Genomic DNA, 18,893 nt, shown 5'->3' on the forward strand with positions numbered 1-18,893 from the left:
AAATGAATGGATGAATAAAATAGTACATAATTAGCACATTATCGAAGTGCGCTCTTAAATAAAATGTATATTAGTGCACTTTTTCACCTAAACATGAGCAAAAAAGACACATTTGACACACCAAAAATAACTCAGACTGTTTTTAATAAATAAGCCCGCTTTATTTCCTGGCTGCTCACACTTAAATAGTTGTAATGCTTTAAACATCTTCACTCCTTTTTTTGTACAAATCACAATAATGCACAGTCTGGTCAATAACACTGTTGTATATGATAGTTGGATGGAGGAAAGCACAAACACATGTGATATATGATTGAGTCAAATGAAGACCTGTGTTCTGAATAAACCATATTCATGGGTAACACTTTACAGTAACACTCATTCATTTTGTTTTTGGATTAGTCCCTTTATTAATCTGGGGTTGCCACAGCGGAATGAACCTCCAACTTATCCAGCATATGTTTTACGCAGCGGATGCACTTCCAGCTGCAACCCATCTCTGGGAAACATCCATACACAGTCATTCACACTCAGACACTACTTACAATTTAGCCTACTTAATTCACTTGTACTGGATGTGTTTGGACTGTGGGGGAAACCAGACGCAAACCCACGCCAACACAAGGAGAACATGCAAACGTCACACAGAAACGTCAACTGACCCGAGGCTCGAACCAGCGACCTTCTTGCTGTGAGGCGACAGCACTACCTACTACGCAACCGCGGCGCCCTTTACAGTAACAATACATGAATAATGATTTACTAAGATGTAAACTGTAAGTGACTTCATTATGAGCTAATGACGAGTTAATGCATGAGCCAATCAAGAACCAACTTTAAAATTAGTCACATGAGTTGATGTGTAAATAACAGCGACCTTTTTTAATTACTTGCTAGTTTTAATTTCTAATTACTTGCTAGTTCATGTTTGTTAATTAATGTATTAATGAACACTTTGGTTTTAAGTCAGTTAAAAGTGTAATTTAACCAACATGAACCCATTAATCTATCATTATGTCATGACTTTACTTAGAGAGGTACATTATTATTAATGTAATGGTTATGAATGTCCGTCTAATGCGTGTTTACATTAAAAAAACAATATAAAGTGTTCTGTCTGCGTCATTATGAACAGTTTAAACACAGGAGTTCATGAGACTGAGTTTATAATAATAATAATCTCTTCAAGTAAAGTCATGACATAATACACTAAGTCATCATGATTGGTCAAGTTGCACTTTTAATTAATATTCTTACAGAGTCAGTTACATTTTGCTGAAAGTGTTAAATAATTCATTCATTATCAAACATGGGGCATCACAGTGGCACAGTGGGTGTGGCCTTACAGCAAGAAGGCCGCTGGTTTGAGGCCTGACTGAGTCAGTTGGTGTTTCTGTGTGGAGTTTGCATGTTCTTCCCGTGTTGGCGTGGGTTTCCTCCGGGTGCTCCGGTTTCCCCCACAGTCCAAACAACTAAAGTGGCCGTAGTGTACGTGTGTGAATGAGAGTGTATGGGTGTTTCCCAGTGGTGGGTTGCAGCTGGAAGGGCATCCGATGTGTAAAACATATACTGGAATAGTTGGTGGTTCATTCTGCTGTGGCGACGACAGATTACTAAAAGGACTGAGCCAAAAAGAAAATGAATGATATCTAGAGAAATAAGTCTGTAAAAAAGGCTTTTGTAGTGTAATATACTGCACACCAACCAAGACAATAAGTTATTTTAGACTATCAGAAATGGTCATTTCACACTTTTCAAGGTTAAAGATTGTTGGATGAAAGATCAACATCCCATAATGCAATTCAAAAGCAGAAATGAACGGGGAAAATTAAAATGCTCTGAAAGAATTTTTGCAATTGAGAACCAGTGCACTGACTAGTGAACAAGGGAGCTGATTGAGACACAACCTCAGTTTAAGACAATAATCGAGAGGGGTCTGGATGCAGACCTGGTGTGCATGAGCTGCATGCAATGCTTTTAATGCCCCACCTAACCCCACCCCTCACAGTGACGTCACCAGCTCCATTGAGTGCATTGTGTCTGACATAATTGACATTAATCTAACATTAATCTCAGCTTACATCATCAAGGCTGCATCCAGACATTGCAATAACCTGACTGCCCCAATTCAGATTCCCACCACTGCAATAAGCATGTATTAATGAGAAACTTATTCATAATTCACATGCATTCTTTAGAAAATCTGATGAAAATATTGAATGAAAATATTCTAATGCACAGATCCTTTTAGATTTAGGTTGCTCAGACTAACAGACACATTTCTGGTGTCATAATGAGACTATATAAAATACTGTCATGTATAAATGTGTATTTTATCATTTTTAAATTAATATTTTCTTTTTTTACATTCATAATTATTACTTTCTATTAAATCCTAAAGAAATTCACATCCGTTAATTATGCTTACATTTTCAAACAGCCAATAAGTGCTTGAATAACAAGATAACTGAGCTCACTGACAGATTTTTGTCTTGTTTCTAGTCCAAATATCTACAAATTCTCAAATCAAGAAGCATTTTCTAGACAAGCAAACAATATTGTCTTGTTTTAAAAAATATTGAGCCAAAATTAAGTGAGATTTTCCTTAAAACAAGCAAAATTGTCTGACCATGGGGGAAGCAGAATAATCTTAGGGTGCTTTCACACCTGTGGATCGATTCTCTTGTTCCAAAACAGGGATTAGAATTGTTTGGTGAATGGAATGGTGACACCCACAGACATCATCACCAGGTATAAATCAGAGGTAAGACTTTCTCATACATAGCAGTTGGCTTATGCATTATAGGCTTTACATTATAGTGAGAGAAATAACAGATACACCAAGACTGATAAACAGCTCTCGTTAATAGTTCAGCATGCTTTCACTTTCATATTTAACATGAACACATTTACCGGTAGGAATGACATCCCGCCCTCCTCATAATTCTCTCTTCATATAGCCGTATATATGCCGATTACATGTCCATAATACGCTGTGATATAGCCTGGTTCGGATTGTATTGCTTTCTCACTACAATCGATCCACTCCCGAGTTCGTTTAAATCAAGCCGATTGATTCATTTGGCGCGGATCCGAGCGCAATCGCTGGATTCACATATACCAAACAAACCGCGCTAACTAGGGAAACGCGCCAGGTTCCGAAACAAAAGTCTAGGTGTGAAAGCACCCTTATTTTCACTTTGGAATGACCAAATTGGCAGATTATTGTGCTTGATTTAAGGAAAAAGTCACTTAAGTTTGACTCAATATTTCTGAAAACAAGACAATATGTTATCATTCTGAAAATCTACTCCTGCATACATTTCTGGAGAGCATGAATTATGTATCCAGAGTTACGTATGGCTACATTTTGTCTTTAAAACGAACCCCATGTGGCGGTATGACACCGCCGATGACTTCGGTTTCTTTGGCGGTACCAGCTGACTGCTTACCTCCATCTGGACGTCTTTTTACGCTGTTACCAGGTTGTCCAGTAGCTCACCACGTACGTGAGTGGACTTGAGATGCAGAGAAGAGTTGATGGCAATGACGGGGTTCAAGTCCAGCAAAAAATGGTTCCAGAAAGCAGGTTAAAAAAAAAGGCAAAAATAAAATAATCAAGTAATTATCAGCGTGAGAATGTGGTAAAATCTGAAAACTTCATAAAAATCAGTCAGTAGCGGCCTCTGTGGATTTATGCGAGAAGAGCAGGTGTAAATGGCGCTAGCTAGAGAAATTTGAGATCTGTAAAAGCGCACACAGTGGCCTCTGGTGGATTCGTGAAAACAAAAACTGCACAAAACCATACCTCCTGGGACATATTTGATGTACTCCAGAAATGTATATAGAGGTACGTATCCATAATCAGCCCGGGTTGATTTTCTCAGCAGTTCTCCAGCTTATTAAATACCAATTAAGAAGGCACTGTGATATTATCAAATACAAACGGTGCATGCTTGTATTGTCTGTGAAATTTCATGGGATAAATTCACTACAATAGAAGTTCATGTGAATGGATGTTCCTGGTTTTAAACACTCTGAAGGATGCCTGCGTGATGCTGGAGGTCTGTGGAGCTGAAGAGCTGATAAACAGATGAGCAGAAACACAGATGAATGGATGAACAGAAGTGTGTCCTCTGCTGCTGTAGTGTGTGTGTAGTGTTTGTTTGCAGATGTTCAGCAGAGATCAGTGTTGAGGTGACGCTCCCACAGCTGCAGCTCCTGCCCTACAGCACACACCAGCAGATACGACTCACTGCTCACCTGCGGCACCCGTACCTGACCCACACACACACACACACGTCATTGATATAGCCAGGCACTTAAACAGAGAAAATGGTTGACAAAATTCAAACTTGTGTAGGACTAATGACAGAGAGAAAATATAACAGAGGAGCACAAGCCAGGTCAAACATGTGACATTGCTCTTCTTCAGTTGACCCTACACTATAATTAAACAAATTAAGGGTGCTGATGATGGAGAGAGGGCCCGGGAGCAGGAGGATACAGCCGAGAACCCACAGTCCAGCTGGGACAGAAGCCCACTGAGGAGCCAATGGTGGGAGGAGCCATGCTGGAGATGGGACTGACAATATCAGGGAATAACTGATGGTGATGGAGCTGGAAAACAAAGTAGAGATGAAGAACCTCAGGGCCAGGGAGACACCAAAGCCATTTTCCACTATGGTGCCCAACAGTTCTGTTTGCTTAACCGTTCCGTTCTGTGCCGATCCGAGCCAATCAGCTTGGAAACGATTTCTTTTTTCACTGTGGTGCTGATAACGTAACTCTTTGGAATGTAATACAAATGTGTCAGCCATTGCCATGGTCTTGTAAGTGTGATATATGGAGGATGATCAGATATTTATGTTTTTCAAACTCCTATTGTTCTGATTAGTATTTTATATATTTGGGGGGCAGTTGCGGCCTAATGTTTAGGGAGTTGTACTTGCAATTGAAAGATTTGTTTCCCGGGCCCGGAGTTGAAGATGGGACAAATAAACTACACTCTCTGGATTCACCTGAACTGCCTGAATCACTTGAACTGCCTAAATTGCCACCTTAACTCTTTATTTTTTAGGGTTGCCACCCTAACTGAACTCTAGGTCCATTCCTGCATCCTCCTGACTCCATCATCCACACCCTGGTCGTTTGTCCTGCTTCCCATTTACAGTCACTTTCCTGCTCTCTGTCCTCCTTCAGAGCAATAATGTAAATGAGAGGTGACTAAGCTGTGAAAGAGCGAGGCATAAAGGATGTGATGTGGTAGAGCAGGGCTGTCCAAACTCAGTCCTGGAGGGCCGGTGTCCTGCTTATTTTAGTTCCAACCCCAATTAGACACACCTGAACCAGCTAATCAAGCTCTTTCTAGGTATACAAAAACTTCCAGGCAGGTGTGTTGAAGGATGTTGGAGCTAAACTATGCAGGACACTGGCCCTTCAGGACCAAGTTTGGGCACCCACTGTGCTAGAAGCTCGAACCCAGGTCTCTGGTGTGGAAGACTAATGTTCTACCATTTACCCACAGAAAGTGATGAACTCAATTACCAAGGCACAAGGTCTAGTTCAAAAAAGGTGTCTATTCAGGAAGTACAACATCATCATCATCATCAAAAAAAAAAAGTCAGGCAAAAACATCCCTACTGAAAAAATCCAGCTTAAACCTTAGCTTAGCTGGTTGACCAGCCTGGTTTTAGAGGGTTTTTGACCATTTCCAGGCTGGTTTCCAGCCATTTCAAGCCTGGTCTCAGCTGGTCAGGCTGGAAAATGTCCAGTTAAAACCAGCTTGACCAGCCTAGTCAGGCTGGGAGCCCAGCCAAAACCAGCTATGTCCACCTTAAACCAGGCTGGTCAAGCTGGTTTTAGCTGGTCACTTTCCAGCCTGACCAGCTAAACATACCTCCTGAGACATATTTGATGTACTCCAGAAATGTATATAGAGGTACGTATCCATAATCAGCCCGGGTTGATTTTCTCAGCAGTTCTCCAGCGTATTAAATACCAATTAAGAAGGCACTGTGATATTATCAAATACAAACGGTGCATGCTTGTATTGTCTGTGAATTTTCATGGGGTAAATTCAGACCAGTTTTAGCTGGTCACTTTCCAGCCTGACCAGCTAAGGCCTGGCTGGAAATGGCTGGAAACCAGCCTGGAAATGGCCAAAACCCCTCTAAAACCAGGCTGGTCAACCAGCTAAAATCAGCCAACCAGCCTAGGCTGGTTTAAGCTGGATTTATCAGCAGGGATAGGAAGTCTACAAGGCTGACTACAGCCAAGCAGGTAACAAACATAGTTTTCTGTAGAGCAAAGGGTACTTTAGCCAAAAATACAAACAAACCAAAGAAAGAGAGGTAATGACTAGAGAATCTGGGTAGAGAACTTATGGCACTAGTTAGAAACTCAAAAACCAAGTGAAGACAAGAGGGTGGAACAAATAGGCTAGTCTAACAAGACACAGCAGAACAAGATTAACACAAATGAACCCCAAACAGAAACAGAAAATGGCGACATCGCGTGGAGAAAAAGAAAAACAAACAATCTCAGAATATGACAAGGGAAGGATATAAATGATGTTTTAAAGGTGGAAGTAAGCAGAGTTATGTAAACTGGGCAACATTATTAACGTGGGAGATGAAGAAAACATTATTGGGAAGTAATAAGTTCTGGCATTTGTTTAATGTTGATCTTGTGCCTATAAGAAGTTTTATTTTATTGCTATTTTAATTCGAGGACGTTCTGAAGCTAGGATATTATGTCAATTAGGCAATTGGTGAGGGAGGATGGTGGGAGATTGGAGTTTTGTTGATGGGTAGAGCAGGGTGTTATCTGCAGATGGATCATCTGTAGTTTGTGGAAAATATAGTTATGGGGGAGAAGGTAAATTATAAACTGCTGGAGCCCCAGGACAGAGCCCTGAGGCACACCTGCAGTGACAGTGACAGTGACTGGATGAGAGGGAGATGATATTACCTGAATGAACTGAACATATGAACATATCTACAGTTACTGTACTTACAATCAAAAGCAGCAATCAGCTGTCTATTAAAGTGAAAATTAATATGTGTTCTGAAGGAGCATAAGCAAGTCACCAACCATGCTAAGTGCACATAATGCCACTAATTAAAGCTATATTAGAAACCCATTTCCTTCCCAGAGATGGGCTGCGGCTGGAAGGGCTTCCGCTGTGTAAAACATGTGCTGGATAAGTTGATGGTTCATTCTGCTGTGCTGACCTCGGACTAATAAAGAGACTAAGCCAAAAAGAAATGAATGAATGAAACCCCTTTCCAGTGATAAAACCAAACTGCATCAGTCACTAACACTTCCAACAGTATCTGGCTGCAGACTTGCATGTGCAAGCTGAGACATGCAATCTCAAACACAAACACTGTGAGGGGAAGGGTTAGGGGTGGTGTCAGGTGTGTAAAAGCATTGCATGCATCTGCACCCGGTCTGCAGCTAGACCCTTCTTAACACTTCTCACATCTGCTGAAAGTAATGAACACGTAAGCAGTAAGAGCGCGTTCACTCACCCGGTTGAACAGCAGCAGGTGGCGGTGCAGTGGCGTCACTAGCGGATAATGACAGGCAGGGGGCGTCACTGAGCTCTGCAAACATCAAGTTGGTCGATCAGTTTTTTCAGTACTGACAGCGGCAGCTCCACACGTGTGGATTGACACACACACATTCATGAGACAATAATAGAGATGAAGGTGACACGCAGCCACGACAGATGCTGTGCTACCAGATAAAGGTGCTAAGAGACGTGCTTACGTCCTGGGCAGAGTCCAGAGGGCAAACGGCCAGAGCGCGCACTGGTGGACACACACAGAGCTCTGTGACTGGAGGAGAAACAGCCATTAGACATACACACACATACACACACACACATGCTGTGAGGCATTGGCGGACTGTGTTGTGAGCAGTGGTGGAAAGAGTACTGAAAAAATCAAGTAAAAGTACCATTGCTCATCCAAAGATGTAGTGCAAGTAGAGTAAAAGTGTCTGTTGTAAATATTAATCAAAGGATGAGTAAAAAGTAGCCCCTTTTAAAGAGTAGTGAGTATAAGACTGTGAAAGGCTCATGCATTTACATGCAATTTGTTCATGTGTGTGTAAACGTAAAATTCTGTAGTACATTTAGTCACTGTTTAAGGCCATTTGGCAATTTCAGCCATCATACAGTAAACATCTGCTATTTTCTCATCATTAACATGCATCTATACAGTCTCTTGATTATTGCATGGAAAGATTTTGGACAGCCTACATCATTGTGGTAAGGGACTCTCAAGATCAAAGCTACCCACCCCCGGAAGAAAAAAAAGTGGGCTCCCCCAACGGTCACGGTATAGTTCGAACACTGGCAGCATCCACTAGTGTGGCTATCTACAGGCCAGCGGGAGGTTTGGGGAGAAGTTAAGGGCTTCTTTTCAGTCTCTTTGAACTCAAGAAATGGAGGAAAATCTAGTGTAAATTTGGCAGGAGCATACGTGTCTGTTTGACATGTCATCTGAGCAACACCACAACCGGGTGGAAAAATAGAAAAAGTTGAGGAGAATTTCCATTCAAAGGCCAGATGAGCATATATGTACATCTTTTACCCTACTAAAGGCTTCTTTCTCATAGTGTAGTTAATTACTAAGGGTAAACTACGTAACCTTGTGTTGTTTCCATGCCACTTCTCACATGTGTTTGGTTGTGAGATGTAGTTTGTGGACCAAGAGAAAGTTGATTCTTCCTATTGTAAATTCGTGCAGTGTGAAACACCCTGATCCATCTTGCAGTGTAAACACAGCAGCGACTGAACACTAGCACAGACATCCAACAGTCTGAACTCTGCATTACTGTGTATGGGGGATTTGATTAGATGGTAATCACAGGACTGATGATTCTACTTTAGACAATCCACATAGACAAGAAAAAATAAAGTAGTGACTGCAGGTTGAAGGAAAACCGTAGAGTAACATACAGATAAAGCACTAAAAATGTACCCAGGAGAGCTCAGAGACTGGACACCCCTGTCAGGAAGTCTGTCAAAAGCAGAATACGCTCAGGAGATCATCTCTAAGAGCTTTATAGCGTCACCGACTCTACAAACGGACCCCAAAACAAATCTGATTTGTTAATCGCATCAATAATGCATTATTGTTTCCTTAACCATTTATTTATGAAAGTGAAATGAGTAAGACAGGCAATTAAACTATTAACGATCAGGACAGGCTTCCTGATGGGGACAGTCATGAGATCATGCAGTTGTTGATCCGCATGTGTCTCGTCATCTATTCCTGGATGGGATATTTATCTCTATTCTCAGCGCTGAGCTTCAGACACACTGTACATGTATTCAGAGCTGTGGGATGAGTGAGTAATGTTGATCAGTGTGAGAGATGATGATCTGACCTGTGTTTCTGACAGTGCTCAGTCGGAGGATCTGCTCTCTCAGGCCTGCCATCTCCTGCTCCAACTCTCGGTTCCTCCTCTCAGCCTTATGGAGATGCCTGGACAATACACACACATACACACTGTTACAGTCCTGGCCCTGTGTTTTGGGTAGAGTCTAGATTGGATACGCGGCTGGCCGGAAGTGTGATATGCACATTAATTCAGCAGCACTTTTTAATGACACTGTATAACAATAATTTATATTTTTACAGTACTGTGACGGTTGGGTTTAGGGTTGGGTTGGGGTGGGTGTAGGTGTTAAAAATAGAGTTTATTGGGTAATTTAATAGATAACATAAATAATACTTGGTTCAACTACTTTTTTTTACGGTGCTGGGATGGTTGGGTTTAGGGTTGGGATGGGGGTAGATGTTACTGAAATACAATAACTGGGAAATTTAATAAATAATATAAATAAATCTTGTTAACTTTCGGCTGCATCCATATATGATCTAGCAACAACCGTGCTTCTGCTCACCTCCCTGTGCTCTCTGTGCCTAACTCTTGTTAGTCATCATGGTTACCCTTGTTAGTTGCCCTAGTGACTGTCTCTGCCCCCTAGTTATCTGATTTTATTTACGTGACACACTTGGTGTAGTGTATAATTTTAATTAATGTTTTTTACTAAACAGAAATTCAAAGTTTCCCAATCAACGTTTAACGGTAGCAAAATTAGCGAAGTATAGTAGAGGTGGCCAAATCACTTCCATAAGAGAATTTTGTTGCACAACTCAAAAGAAGTAAAGTAATGCAACACTAGATAACTCCTCCCCTTCATCATCAGCTCCTCCCATCCATCAGTAGCCCCTCTTCTTCACCACAAGCCCCTTCCCTTAATCTGAACTCCACTATGTTAGCAAAGCTGTGCCTGTTGAGTGCGTGAACATTTCAAAGCTCTACACTTCAGTAAGTGCATCATGTGGGTATTTCAACTGCACTATAAAATGGCAAAGACTAGTGCACAAGTATGTGATTTAGGATGCAGCTCTTGTGTTTCAGTTGTTCTTTGTCAGTTGTTGTTCGATGTTCCTGGAGTTAAATCCTTGTATTTTGCTTCATCCTGTCTGTTTTTGGATTATAATTTAATCCTCTGCTGCATGTGCACCACTCTTCCTGTCATCTTTGCTTTGCCCCAGATGTTGCAGAATGACTGAACCAACCACAGACCCAGCAGTTAGGCTAATTCTCCTGCATTAGGGTATATACACACCCTCAAGGACAGCATAACTGTTTTTTGGACATTGCTCATCTCATATATTGGTTAGACTTTGCTATAATAGATTTCTTTGCCATGAACTAAACGACCCTTCAGAATCTGTTTTCAACTGAATGGTCCTTCAGCTTCACATCTTAGCATCATATCTTAGTTTTAGGACTTTGTCTTGCTCGTAAATGGTTCAATTTTGGAAGTTGTATCCGCTCCAGAGCCCACTGCAGTCTACAACTTCACTCCAGAGTCATTTACAGTCTGCTTCAGGGCCTACTCCAGATCACGACTACGCTCCAGTCCAGGGCTTCACCCCAGAGAACCTTCAGTCTGGAACTTCTGCTCTCCTTATCTGCCTCTGCACCTTCACCTTCTTGGGCTCTTTCTATTCTGGATTGTTGTTTGTGTGTGTGTGTGTGTGTGTGTGTGTGTGTGTGTGTGTGTGTGTGTGTGTGTGTGTGTGTGTGTGTGCGTGCGTGTGTTTGTGTGTGTGTGTGTGTTTTGTTTCATCTGGAAGCTGCTCATTTAAGAAGTGACTCTGTTAGATTGATTCTGTTCACCTCCTTGTGCTCTCTGTGCCACACTTTTGTTAATCCCCATGCTTAACCTTGTTAGTTGCCCAAGTCTCAATCCCCTTGTTATCTTGTTAGCTCTTGTGTATTTAAATATATAAGTGTTTCAGTTGTTCTTTGCCACTCATTGTTTGCTTTTCCTGGTTTTATTTCCTTTTATTTAGGCCTGTCTTGCCTTATATTATTAGATCATACTAAAATCACCTGCTGCACGTGCTTCTGCTTCTCTCATCTTTGCCTTGAATTACACACATGTGAATTCCACACACACACATACACAATTTCTGTGAATTGTGGGGAGTTTCCATAGACTTAATGACTGTGATTTGTATATGGCTATTAAACCTTTGACGAGTACAGTCCCAGAAGTGCATTCAGATCTGCATTTGACCCAGAGGGCAGCTGACATGTTATGAAACAGCTTTTTTGGTCTTTTGAGAGGGGTCTGGATGCAGACCTGGTGCAGTGCAATCTGAGCTGCATCCAATGCTTTTTAATGCGCTCACCTAACCCCACCCCTAACTCTACCCATCACAGTGATTTCACTCACTCCATTGAGTGCATTGTGTCTGACATTGTGTCAGCAATCTCAGCTTGCATCATAAAGGCTGCATCCAGATACTATTGGGTTTTTTCAACCATACAATATCAAGAGATGGTATCATATGGTATGAATGCATTCAAACTGAGCTTGTTAACAATCAAAATTGTTAGATAAAAGTGTTGGAATCTTTAGTAAATTAATCACCAAGTTCAGGATAACCTAGTAGCTTGCCATTATAAATATAACAGTGATTTCTATTTTAAACAAAATAATTGTGCAGCTCTATTTATTACATTGTCAGTGCATTTTACAGTAAATACATTGATATTAAATCACTATAGTGTCTATATGCCATCCACTAATACGTACACTAATGTACCTAGAAATGGTATAGTTGCAACAGTATTCACTTTAAGTCTGCTGGCTCAATTAAAAAAAAGGTAACACTTTATTTTGATGGTCCATTTGAGTATTAGTAGACTGTCTGCTTGATATCTGTTGATGCTGCTGCTAAACTGACTTTAAGAAACTTTGCAAGGTCATGTCAACTTACACTCCAACCTAACAGTCTACTTATAATCTAATGAGAATTAGTTGGCATGTAGATGCAATGTAACTTAAATTCAACAAACAGACCATCAAAATAAAGTGTGACCAAAAAACATATATTCATATCTTAAATAAAAAGCAAATGTGAATTTGTGGTTGTTTATATTTGAATATGAATATTTTGGTTAGCCTAAAATTGGAAAGTAATGTAAATGTTTTTAGTAGAAAGTGGTTAAAAACAAAACAGCATTGTTTACATGAAGAGCCCATTATTAGTTTGGTCGATCATGCTGCTTTTGCTTTTGCCATATAGCTTTTGTATTTAAAGAATTAGAATGTTGTGTATACCTGTTTTTATTTTCATTTTATTTTGAAATGTCAAGCCTCTCTTGGACGGCTGTTGAGAATTAGTCTGCTAAAACACTTAAACATTTGCATTTGGCTTGTCCGGTGTAATTGGTTATATGTCCATGTCAAATAAACAAATAATGAAGTGAAGACTATTTTAAATGATATGCAGTATTTGATCACCTCTGCAGCTCCTGCACGTGTGTGTCGCTCTGCTCCGTCTCTGTGCTTCTGTCCACTCGCTCTGGGTTGTTTTTCTCAGCAGGAGATTCTGGAGTGCTCAACACTTCAGCGGTGATGGTTTCTCTGAGCTGCCACACCTGATTCTGATTCACATTCCCAATTTACATCGTTACTGGTGATTTAGATCCTTTACATCAACAAGATTACCTTTTAGAGGAATCCCATGAAAACCTAATTCTGTTGAAATAAGATCGATAGTCACTGAATTCCATAGTAATAAAAAATACTGTGGAAGTCAATAGCTACCGCTAGCCAACATTCTTTAAAATATCTTTTTTGTTACCAACGAAAGAGACTTAAACAGGTTTAGAGTTGTGGAAGAAAGTGAAAGTGAACAGCGGACGGGGGAGGAGGGTGGTTGAGGAGGGGGATCGCTAAAATGAGGTGCCAGATCAGATTTCAGAGCATGTTCCGGCACAAATTAAGCCCTGATCCCATATTAAGCACTGTATAAATTAAAACAAGGACAAGATGTGGATGTGATTTCCCCCCAAACCCTACAGCGTCCTCTGTGAGTGTCATACCAGTTTGTCCTGCAGGCGGAGAGAGTCTGTGTCCTGTGGCTGATCGATCTCCATCATGATGTCCCTGCTGCGGTCCAGCGCACCCGTCTCTCTGTTCGGCACAACACACAACGTAATACACCTGATTATACACCCACCACAATGCAATTGTTTTTTTTTACTAGTTTCAGCCTGGCACATGTGTCATTTTCACATTTTGCACCGCATTGTTTAAATAGCAGATGGATTTACAGTCATTTCTGTGCCCATGGGTGTGCTGGTCTGAAAAGGAGGTGTGTTAAGGAACATTGCTATATTAAGGCAACTCGAATAGACCACAACTGACCAACTAAAAGCTCCTCTAAAGTCAACGGTGCAGGACTTTTATTTGTTATTTAAAGAGCATGTTAGATGTGCATATGCTGATCAAATGTGCATAGACATTGCTTAATACACACACAGGGATGCACAGCAGTACACAAATATCTTTAAATGTCAAACATTTAGGCTTCAAGAGTTCCCACTTAGATATGCTTAGTGTTTATAGCAGGTTTGGCATATGCTGTCCTGTAGAGAACCCTGAGCTCAGAGATATTTGAGCCCAAGGCTCCTGCCCGGTCAAATAAGCATATCTGGGGATCCGAGAACAGGTAGGTCTCGAGAGCTCCCCCTTGGAAAAGGTAGGAAAAGGAGGAGATGGGGTGGAATGGGGGATTCTTCCAAAACGAAGATAGAGCAGAAGGGAAAAACGATCCATTTTTTGTAAACAAGGATCACTCAGATTGGATTAATACTGATTACAGATGAGCAGCCAGTCGTGCTCAATCATATCAAGTGCTCCTCTCGAGTAATATCGAGTAGTAATATTTATTATATGCACATTTATATTTGTTTTTAGCATTTTTTGTTTAGATTTGTCCATCTGTCAGTTTAAGAGATGGATGCATCACTATGTAGGGGCATTGGTATAGGATGTGTGTTTGGTCTTTAACAGTGTTCTCGATTGAGAAGTGTTTAGTGTTTCCTGTTTACAAATGTGAGACGAGACTTCAATTGGTTTAATAAAAGATGCGCCCAAAAACACCCATAACTCATTTATAACTAAGAGTAAGGATATCTCTTTTAGACCATGCACTGAGTGTGCAGACTGTTTTTCCATCCTTAAAATAGTAAAAGTGGATTCAGACATGCCTTTAGTGCTTCTGCACCATACACTGTATGCCATTTGGGCTAGATCATTAAAATAAAGCTGAAGATGAAGCAGCACTGACCTGGTGGCAGTGTATGAGTATCCCACAAATGCCAGGTGAACCCCAACCGGTGCTCGCTCCATCACATCAGAGAGAGTCTCCTGAACACACACACACACATACACACATATTTTTCTAGTGTGTGTTCTGTTTATACATAATAGCCTTTTTTTGCACTTTTAAAAACATGAATAAATCAAAAACACTTCATTAAATCAAGCATGCTGCAGAAATCAGATTAGTTGATTTCACTGACGTCAACTGGAAACTGCGGCTTTGTGGAGGAACAAATGCAGACTGCTGGAAAGGGGTGGGATATGATGCAATAATCATTTTAAATAAATTATTATGTTTTTATGAAGCCCTAGAGCAAGCGTTCCCAAACTTTTCAGCCTGCGACCCCCAAAATAACAATGCCAGAGGCTCGTGACCTCTAATAATGGTTATAAATAAATAAACTTTGCACACAACGGCTCACAATAGGCCCAAGTCTATTCATTTTTTAAATGTGAGTGCCATGAAGGTGTCAGAAAGTTTAATCTGGTGCCATAAAATCAATGTGCTGGATCTGGCGCTATTTCTGGGTCTTTAATATAACGTAATCACCCTAGGAGTCGCAAAAAAATTGAAAGACTGATGGCTTTTTATTTACATGTTGCTTTTACCTAACTATTACCTACAGTTTTTTCAGTAGGTTATTGATAAAATATGGAAATCCTAATAGTTTAATAAAATGAATTTGATTTTTGGAAATCACCAAGCACTCAAACTAATATTTATTTAAACTTGTTCAAACTACTTAATTAAAATGAGCTGAAATAACACAATTCTTGAGATTTCATTGGCACAACTTAAGTTTTTATGTTCAATCCACAAAAAATTGTTAAAAGTGTTAAGTTAGCTTAATCAATTTGTGTTGGGACAACATAAATGAATTGTGTGGAACCTTGCATTTTTTACAGTGAACGACCCCCCCCATCCCCTCATTGTATCGTGACCCAGACTTTGAGAACCACTAGCTGGCTGTGGTACCGTTTCACTGAGGCAGTCGTCCAGCACGTCGAAGTTGGAAGTGTCTGTGGCGTTGGAGACGTCAGGATGGTACGGCGGAGGCAGCAGATGCAGAGAGCTCCAGTCCAGACCACTGAAGAATGGATGATTCCTGAAGTCTGCAGATCCTCCAGAACCCAGACGCTCAGAGCGCTCACACAGCAGACTGCAGACCAGAGCACGCGCCGGCTCAGACATCTGCACACCACTGGCTGGGAACTCAAAATAATCCTGTTCACACACACACACGCACACGCACACGCACACACACACACACACACACACACACACACACACATACACACACATACACACACACTGTTTGTCTTGTTTGCTGGAGCTCAGTGACATCTTGATTTTGCTAAGGGCCGGATGGAAACCAGGGTTTGCCTAATGTTTGGTCACTGTGGGTTTAAAATAAACTTTTTGTAACGTGATTTTTGGCTTCCCCCTCCTTTTTTTCGTGTTTCGCCTCGAGGGCGTAACACTTTAATATTTAAATGTGCAATTCTTAATGATTAAATCCATGACAAAGAATTTCCCCCATATGGAAATCTGATATATGACAATATACAATATTAGGTAACTGGACAAACTGGTAACAGTGAGAAAACCGTCCATACAGAGGTAAGCGGTCCAATAGAATCTTGATGCAGCCTTTATGATGCAAGCTGAGATTGCATCACTCAGCGATGCAATGTCAGACACAATGCGCTTAATGGAGTGAGTGACGTCACTGTGACGGGTAGGGTTAGGGGTGGGTTAGGTGAGCGCATTAAAAAGCCATGGATACAGCTCAGATTGCACTGCACCAGGTCTGCATCTAGACCCTTCTCAAGCGGTCAGCTGCTAGTGCGAAAAGGAATGGCGTCAAACCGCCCGTAGCGTTCATTTTAAAGATGAAATGCAGTCAGAAATGTAAATAGGAGTGCGTTTTCAGAATGAGCATGTGTTGTGTTGTATGCAGCAGATGCCCTTCATTTTCGAGTATTTAATCAGGTTTGGGTCGTTTGTTCATCACATGAAAGACAGAAGCCAATCATATGCAGTCAGAGCTAATAATGACACATGGGCATTATTATAATAAATGATTATCCACTGTGATGCACTTTCAAGAGCACTCTAAATCAACAGGCAACAATAAAAGCTTTGTGAAAAAAATTGTGTGAGCTGAAAATCCTCCTGTGTAATTACTATTATTATATCACGATAATATTAGTGAAATTAATTTAAAAACTGAATAAATATAAATTTACACACATTTACACAAGTAAATACATAGACTCAATGATGGGCTAAAAATCTGCGGATTTTATATGGGCCTACTGAAACTGCATTTTCCTGTGAAAAAATCCTTTTTTTGTGCAGAATTTTGTTAATTTAATTTTCGGGAGTATAGTAAATTAAAACCAAAAAATAAGCGTTGCATATGATTCATTATTACTGAAATTAATCCAATAACTGAACATATATATATGTATATTCATTCATTCATTTTCCTTCAGCTTAGTCTCTATTTCAGGGGTCACCACAGTGGAATGAACCGCCAACTATTCCAGCATGTTTTACACAGTGGATGCCCTTTCAGCTGCAACCCAGTACTGGGAAACACCCTTACACACTCATTCTCACACACACACACACTGTTTGGACTGTGGGGGAAACCGCAGCACCCGGAGGAAACCCACGCCAACACGGGGAGAACATGCAAACTCCACACAGAAACACCAACTGACCTAGCTGAGGCTCAAACCAATGACCTTCTTGCTGTGAGGAACAGTGCTAACCACTGAGACACCGTGAAACCTTTTAATGTACATAACTAAATGATGGGCTAAGAAAATGTGTGGGTTTCTGCGTGCACTCTCATGTTCAGGTTATGTTATGCGCTTTTTATGTTCTGTGTGGGCCTGGTCATGAGGACAGCTCTGATATGCTTTACCTTGAAGTGTATGATTTTGGCGTAGGTCTCCGAGATGGACTCTGCGTAAAACGGTGTGGTTCCCAGAAGCATCTCATATGCGCATACACCCAGAGCCCACCAGTCGCAGTCAGATCCGTATCCCCCACCAGCCTCCACCGCCCGCAGGAGTTCTGGAGACAGATAATCTGGAGTCCCGACGGCCACCGCCGAGTGCACCTGTCAGAACACACACAGAACACACACTCCTGGTTACCCAGATAACTTACAGTTTAGTTCACACCAATTCTGGGTTTTAGGTACCAGGATGTTAGCATGAATGTTTAGGTTATATAAATATAAACAAAGTCTCGCGCTTATCTTATCATGCACTCATGAACTCAAAAACAAAGCCTGAATTAACAGAGAAAGCTTCATGGTACCAATAAATCCAGACTGCACTGGTTTGTTTTTAATCTTTTTAAACTAATCCTGTAACCCTGAGTTTGTTAAGCCAGCGCTGTAGTACAGGCCCCAGATCTGTCAGAGTAAACAGCAGATTAAAACTTTACCAGTCCATCATCTTCCAGCCGGAGACATGAGCCGAAATCCCCAAGCCGTGCATGACCGTCTGCTGTCAGCAAGATATTGTCAGGTTTAATATCTCTATGAGAAGAACACAGACATTCAACAGATAACGCATTAATATCATTATTTAGTTTCGTTTAGTTTTCTTGTACAAAGTCAATATACACAACAATATATATAACCTTTTATAATTACAGGCAAGATGCATGTTGTCAGGTTATAGCAAAATGCTAATTTCCCCGCTGTAGTTCCCCCAGACAGGCTGGTGTTAATAGAGTTATTATGTTTGTGTGTAAATTGATTAAAAGGAACTAGTGAGTAATATTACACAACAGTAAAAAAAACTACATGTACATGCATATCAGATATTCACTCTAAATCAACCAACATTCTTCAAAAATTCATTTATTAGGTTAAGTTCAACATATGTTAATGTTCAGGTTGTGTTCTTATTATGTTCAGGTTATGTTTAGGTTGTGTTCAGGTTATGTTCAGTTTATGTTTAGTTTATGTCCAGGTTATGTTCTTGTTACAGTATGTTCTGGTTATGTTCAGTTTATGTTCTTGTTACAGTATGTTCTGGTTATGTTCAGTTTATGTTCTTGTTACAGTATGTTCTGGTTATGTTCAGTTTATGTTCTTGTTACAGTATGTTCTGGTTATGTTCAGTTTATGTTTTTGTTACAGTATTTTCT

At 40.6% G+C, this 18,893-nt stretch overlaps 1 protein-coding gene across 3 annotated transcripts in view; it reads right to left on the reverse strand.

Annotated features, from left to right (window-relative positions):
- Nucleotides 1–1,213: 1,213 nt before the first annotated feature.
- LOC130236445 (myotonin-protein kinase) overlaps nucleotides 1,214–18,893 on the reverse strand; it is a 27,665-nt gene continuing 9,985 nt past the window's right edge. Inside the window, exons 6-15 of one of the 3 annotated variants that reach the window (XM_056467151.1) lie at nucleotides 18,183–18,276; nucleotides 17,653–17,850; nucleotides 15,693–15,941; nucleotides 14,682–14,761; nucleotides 13,432–13,522; nucleotides 12,848–12,990; nucleotides 9,403–9,500; nucleotides 7,777–7,838; nucleotides 7,536–7,610; nucleotides 1,214–4,278 (exon numbers count right to left, since the gene is read on the reverse strand). In XM_056467151.1, the coding sequence (XP_056323126.1) occupies nucleotides 4,177–4,278; nucleotides 7,536–7,610; nucleotides 7,777–7,838; nucleotides 9,403–9,500; nucleotides 12,848–12,990; nucleotides 13,432–13,522; nucleotides 14,682–14,761; nucleotides 15,693–15,941; nucleotides 17,653–17,850; nucleotides 18,183–18,276 (1,192 nt within the window). In that variant the 3' untranslated portion in view covers nucleotides 1,214–4,176. Of the gene's footprint in view, nucleotides 4,279–7,535; nucleotides 7,611–7,776; nucleotides 7,845–9,402; nucleotides 9,501–12,847; nucleotides 12,991–13,431; nucleotides 13,523–14,681; nucleotides 14,762–15,692; nucleotides 15,942–17,652; nucleotides 17,851–18,182; nucleotides 18,277–18,893 lie in introns of all 3 variants that reach the window. The other 2 variants (XM_056467150.1, XM_056467152.1) reach the window with 2 other exon arrangements.

This window comes from Danio aesculapii, chromosome 10 (assembly GCF_903798145.1).
Source record: "Danio aesculapii chromosome 10, fDanAes4.1, whole genome shotgun sequence".
NCBI lineage: Eukaryota > Metazoa > Chordata > Actinopteri > Cypriniformes > Danionidae > Danio > Danio aesculapii.